The sequence below is a fragment of the Ranitomeya imitator genome, chromosome 1, assembly GCF_032444005.1.
Source record: "Ranitomeya imitator isolate aRanImi1 chromosome 1, aRanImi1.pri, whole genome shotgun sequence".
Classification (NCBI taxonomy): domain Eukaryota; kingdom Metazoa; phylum Chordata; class Amphibia; order Anura; family Dendrobatidae; genus Ranitomeya; species Ranitomeya imitator.
The window spans coordinates 660568544-660574945 of record NC_091282.1 but is presented as its reverse complement, the minus strand read 5'-3'; the positions used below and the strand labels follow the sequence as shown (position 1 = coordinate 660574945).

Below are 6402 nucleotides of genomic sequence, written 5' to 3'. Positions count from 1 at the left end.
GGGTTGGGGCTAAATTTAGGGTTAGGGTTGGGGCTAAATTTAGGGTTAGGGTTAAATTTAGGGTTAGGGTTGGGGCTAAATTTAGGGCTGTGGCTAAATTTAGGGTTAGGGCTAGGGTTAGGCTTCTTTCACACTTGCGTCGGTACGGGGTCGTCGCAATGCGTCGGCCCGACGTACCGACACACATTGTGAAAATTGTGAACAATGTGGGCAGCGGATGGAGTTTTTCAACGCATCCGCTGCCCAGTCTATGTCCTGGGGAGGAGGGGGCGGAGTTACGGCCACGCATGCGCGATCAGAAATGGCGGACGCGACGTACAAAAAAAAGTTACATTGAACTTTTTTGTGACGACGGTCCGCCAAAACAAAACAGATCCAGTGCACGACGGACGCGACGTGTGGCCATCCGTCGCGATCCATCGGTAATACAAGTCTATGGGCAAAAAAGGCATCCTTTGGGCACATTTGCAGGATCCGTTTTTTGTCCAAAACGACAGATTGCGACAGATGCCACATGACGCAAGTGTGAAAGTAGCCTTAGGGCTAGGAATGGGGCTATAGTTAGGGCTAGGGTTAGGGTAGGGTTGGGGCTAAATTTAGGGTTAGGGCTCGGGTTAGGGTTGGGGCTAAAGTTAGGGTTGGGGCTAAAGTTAGGGCTAGGGTCGCAGCTAAAGTTAGGGTTAGAGTTGGGATTAGCGTTAGGGTTTAGATTAGGGTTGGTATTAGGGTTAGGGTTGGCATTAGGGTTAGGGTTGGCATTAGGGTCACATTTGGGATTAGGGTTAGGTTTGGGATTAGGGTTAGGTTTGGGATTAGGGTTAAGGTTAGGGTTGGGATTAGGGTTAGGGGTGTATTGGGATTAGGGTTAGGTTTGAGGTTAGGGTTGAGATTTGGATTAGGGGTGTGTTGGATTTAGGGTTGAGATTAGGGTTGTTTTGGGGTTAGGGTTGTGATTATCGTTAGGGTTGTGATTAGGATTATGGATCGGGTTGGGATTAGGGTTAGGGGTGTGTTTGGGTTAGGGTTGGAGTTAGAATTGGGGGGGTTCCACTGTACATCAGGGGTTCTCCAAACATGACAGCCAATTTTGCGCTCAAAAAGTCAAATGGTGCTCCCTCCCTTCTGAGCTCTGTCGTGCACCCAAACAGTGGTTTACTCCCACATATGGGGCATCAGCGTACTCGGGATAAATTGGACAACAACTTTTGGGGTCCAATTTCTCCTGTTACCCTTATGAAAATAAAAACTTGGGGGCTAAAATATCTTTTTTGTGGAAATTTTTTTATTTTCACGACTTTGCATTATAAACTTCTGCGAAGTATTTGGGCTTTCAAAGTTCTTACCACACATCTAGATTAGTTCATTGGGGGGTCTAGTTTCCAAAATGGGGTCACTTGTGGGGGGGTTTCTACTGTTTAGGTACATCAGGGGCTCTGCAAACGCAACATAACGCCCGCAGACCATTCTATCAAAATCTGCATTCCAAAACGGCGCTTCTTCCCTTCCGAGCTCTGCCATGCGCCCAAACAGTGGTCCTTCCCCCACATATGGGGTATCAGCCTACTCAGCATAAATCGCACAATAAATTTTGGGGTCCAATTTCTCCTGTTACCCTTGTGAAAGTAAAAAATTGGGGGTGAAAAGATCTTTTGTGGAAAAAATATGATTTTTTTTTTTATTTTCATGGCTTTACATTATAAACTTCTGTGAAGCAGCTGGGGGTTCATAGTGCTCACCACACATCTAGATAAGCTCATTGGGGGTCTAGTTTCCAAAATGGTGTCACTTGTGGGGGGTTTCTACTGTTTAGACACATCAGGGGCTCTCCAAATGCGACATGGCGTCCGATCTCAATTCCAGCCAATTCTACATTGAAAAAGTAAAACGGCACTCCTTCTATTCCAAGCTCTGCGGTGCGCCCAAACAGTGGTTTACCCCCACATATGGGGTATCGACGTACTCAGGAGAAATTGCACAACAACTTTTGTAGTCTAATTTCTCCTGTTACCCTTGTGAAAATAAAAATTTGGGGGCAAAAAATCATTTTTGCAGAAAAAAATGCAATTTTTTATTTTCACGGCTCTACATTATAAACTTCTGTGAAGCATTCAGGAGAAATTACACAACAAAATTTATGGCTAAATTTCTGTTTTCACACTTGTGAAAATAAAAAAAATGGTTCTGAAGTAAAATGTTTGCAAAAAAAAGTTAAATGTTCATTTTTTCCTTCCACATTGTTTCAGTACCTGTGAAGCACGTAAAGGGTTAATAAACTTCTTGAATGTGGTTTTGAGCATCTTGAGGGGTGCACTTTTTAGAATGGTGTCACACTTGGTTATTTTCTTTCATATAGACCCCTCAAAATGACTTCAAATGTGATGTGGTCCCTAAAAAAAATGGTGCTGTAAAAATGAGAAATTGCTGGTCAACTTTTAACCCTTATAACTCCGTAAGAAAAAAAAATTTTGTTTCCAAAATTGTGCTGATGTAAAGTAGACATGTGGGAAATGTTATTTATTAACTATTTTTCGTGACATATCTCTCTGATTTAAGGGCATAAAAATACAAAGTTTGAAAATTGCAAAATTTTAAAAATTTGCCATATTTCCGTTTTTTTCATAAATAGTCGCAAGTAATATCGAAGAAATGTTACCACTAAAATGAAGTACAATATGTCACGAAAAAAACAATCTCATAATCAGTGGGATCCGTTCCAGAGTTATAACCTCATAAAGTGACAGTGGTCAGAATTGTAAAAATTGGCTCGGTCATTAGGTACCAAATTGGCTGTCACTAAGGGGTTAATGGGCATGCCTCTTTAGGGATTGGTAAGTAGTTGTGTTTCAATAGGTATTACCTAGTGGGCGGGTTTCGGTGGGAGTAATGGGATTATATCAGCAGCGCTCGCTTAGTGGGCATGCCTCAGCAGGGATCGCTTAGTGGGCATGCCTCAGCAGGGATCGCGTAGTGGGCATGCCTCAGCAGGGATCGCTTAGTGGGCATGCCTCAGCAGGGATCGCTTAGTGGGCATGCCTCAGCAGGGATCGCTTAGTGGGCATGCCTCAGCAGGGATCGCTTAGTGGGCATACCTCAGCAGGGATCGCTTAGTGGGCATACCTCAGCAGGGATCGCTTAGTGGGCATGCCTCAGCAGGGATCGCTTAGTAGGCATACCTCAGCAGGGATCGCTTAGTGGGCATGCCTCAGCAGGGATCGCTTAGTGGGCATGCCTCAGCAGGGATCGCTTAGCGGGCAAGCCTCAGCAGGGATCGCTTAGTGGGCATACCTCAGCAGGGATCGCTTAGCGGGCATACCTCAGCAGGGATCGCTTAGTGGGCATACCTCAGCAGGGATCGCTACGTGGAGATGCCTCAGCAGCTTCCGTTTAGTGGGATCGCTTAGTGGGCATTCCTCAGCAGGGATCGTTTAGTGGCTGTCTTTCAATAGGGATTGTCTAAGGAGTTTATCTCAGTAGGAATTCAGTGACTATGCCTCAGTAGAGATCATTTAGAGGGTGTGTCTCGGGTAGTAGATAATGGGTGTGTCTCAGTAAGGGTCATCTGCCCTCAGTAAAGCATTTCCATGTGTTTTGTAGCCCCAGCGGTAATGTCCGGAGCAGATCTGTGGAAATGGACCCCGGTGGCTCACGATACACGATTCGCCCTTGCCCACCACACATGTACACCAATACAGGGCAAGCTGTATCTATACGGAGGGGTAAAATCCACTGACCCCAAAGACCCCCCTCTTGATGAAATTGTGACCTTTGACCCGGAGCAGACAACAGCAGACAGTGGCGGTCAGGACAGTATGTTTAGGAGGAGTCATCACGATGCAGTTGCTCTCAATAACAGGTGGCTTTGTGTGGTTGGGGGATGGGATGGTGCACGGAGATTATCCACCATCTGCAGCTATGATACAAAGACCAAGGAGTGGGCATCATGGGCAGAGGAGCCATCCAGTAACCCCCCAGCGGGGCTCAGCAGTCACACCTGCACCAAGGTATCCGACCGCGAGCTTTGCGTGGTGGGCCGGGAAGGTGGACTACGCACACAGAGACGTTATGCCAGCGTATACACCCTACATCTGAATGCCACAGCCAAGACTTACCGGCAAGTATCATTTGTACTGGTCACCTGGCTCGACGCACACTTGTCCATAAAATCTGCATGTGTCATCCACAGGTACAAAGAGGAGGAATCACACACTGCATCACGATCAGGACACACCGCTGTCCTCCTGAAGTCCGACATCAGACATAGCACAAGACATGGATGGTCTCTCTTCGTATTCGGAGGCAGAGAATCAGCTGCTGGTGACTTAGTCGGATGGTGGGAAGCAGGAAAAATCCAGGTATTAGCCAGAAATGCCGCAATGGACAGAGCTTCATTGCCAAACATAATGGAGGACCACAAATGTTCTTTGAAGGTTTAGCTACCATTTCCGGCTAGATTGGTCTGACTCCTTCCTAATATTACGTCTCTCTTCTCAAGGAGAATTTATTTCCTGACTCTCCGCTGTCCGAGCAGTTGTCTAAGCTTGTAACCTCAGATAAAGCCAAACGTGAAACCCCCAAGAACCTGCGGCATCATTCCTGCTCCACTATCGGTCCTTTTATAGTGGTTTACGGTGGAGAAACTCTCGCACGGAGCCGTGATGTCGTCTGCAACGACCTCTATGTCTGCGACACACGTGAGTTTTTCACTGATTTGTAGGTTTTACATTTGATCATGCTGCCATCACCCCAATATCCATTTACAGGCTGCACCCCAATGAGCTGGTTCCTTTTCCCTGGATCAGACCCTGGGCAGAAGAGAGTCGGCCACCGGACCTGCCTGCTTAATGGCCGCCTGTATCTCGTGGGTGGATTTGGTGCTGATGGCAGAACACCTTGCCCTACCATCTCTGTGCTTGATTTCCTGTAATGGACAGAGACTGCAAGGGTTTCATTCTCTCCCCTTGAGCAGTGATGTAACAGCTAGAAAGACTATAATAATCAAAACTGAAAAAGATCAAAAATTCGCCTGTACCCCAACAGCTCACCACGCAGGACAATGTGCCGTCACATAGCTCTATATCAATTTTTTGGGGCCAAAATCCATTTTACCACTTGGTTTCATTAAAAATTGTGCAGTATTTGGCATCTTGTGTGTCTGCGTGGCACAATAAGTAGCAGGCAGCAGAATGAGCTAACCAAGAATCTATAAGTGATTTCTCACAGAGCATCTTAGGAGCTCTTCTCAGCTGATTTACAATAAAGTTCAGCTGAAATTTCAGGTGAGAAGGTAAAACAAGAGGCCGAATTTACATGCCTACAGGTGCTTCTTACAAAATTAAATAATCAAAACGTAAATTTATTTCAGTTCTTCAATATAGAAAGTGAAACATTATATAGTCATTACAAACAGTGATCTATTTCAATTGATTAATTTTGTTAAAGTTAATAATTATGGCTTACAGCCAATGAAAACCCACAAGTCATTATCTCAGTAAGTTAGAATAATTAACAAAAAAAACACCTGCAAAGGCTTCCTAAGCGTTTACAAAGGTCCCTTAGTCTGTTTCTGTAGGCTCCACAATCATGGGGAAGACTGCTGACTAGACAGATATCCAGAAGGCAGTCAGTGACACACTCCACAAGAAGGGTAAGCCACAAAAGGTCATTGCTAAAGAAGCCGGCTGTTCAGAGTGTTGTATCCAAGCATATTAATGGAATGTTGAGTGGAGGGAAAAAATGTGGTAGAAAAAGGTGCACAAGCAATCGGGATAACAGCAGCCTTGACAGGATTGTTAAGAAAAGGCCATTCAAAAATTTGGGGGAGATTCACAAGTAGTGGACTCCTGCTGGGGTCATTGCTTCAAGAGCCACCACACACAGACGTATCCAGGACATGGGCTACAAGTGTCGCATTCCTTGTGTCAAGCCACTCATGACCTATAGACAACGCCAGAAGCGTCTTACCTGGGCCAAGGAGAAAAAGAACTGGACTGTTGATCAGTGGTCCACGGTGCTGTTTTCAGATGAAAGTAAATTTTGCATTTCATTTGGAAATCAAGGTGACAATCAGTGATGGTTTGGGGAGCCATGTCATCTGCTGGTGTAGGTCCACTGTGTTTTATGAATACCAAAGTCAGCACAGGCTACTTCATGCTTTCCTCTGCCGACAAGCTTTTTGAAGATGGAAATTTCATTCTCTAGTAGGACTTGGCACCGGTCCATTGATGCAGTAGTTGATGCAAAAGGAGCCCCGACCAAGAATTGATTGCATTTACTGAACATACATTTCAGTAGGCCAGCATTTTGGATTTTAATATAATTTTTCAAGCTGGAGTTATCACGTATTCTAATTTACGGAGATACTGAATAGGAGGATTTGTGGGTTATGATCCACGCTGTCAGCTC

At 45.3% G+C, this 6402-nt stretch overlaps 1 protein-coding gene across 1 annotated transcript; it reads left to right on the top strand.

Moving 5' to 3' along the window:
- The first annotated feature begins 3605 nt into the window (after positions 1 to 3605).
- KLHDC9 (kelch domain containing 9) lies at positions 3606 to 5135 on the top strand. Its single transcript, XM_069729105.1, has 4 exons — positions 3606 to 4111; positions 4184 to 4352; positions 4493 to 4691; positions 4761 to 5135. Exons 1-4 carry the CDS (start codon positions 3606 to 3608, stop codon positions 4922 to 4924), a joined length of 1038 nt encoding a protein of 345 aa, XP_069585206.1. The 3' UTR covers positions 4925 to 5135.
- Positions 5136 to 6402: the final 1267 nt, after the last annotated feature.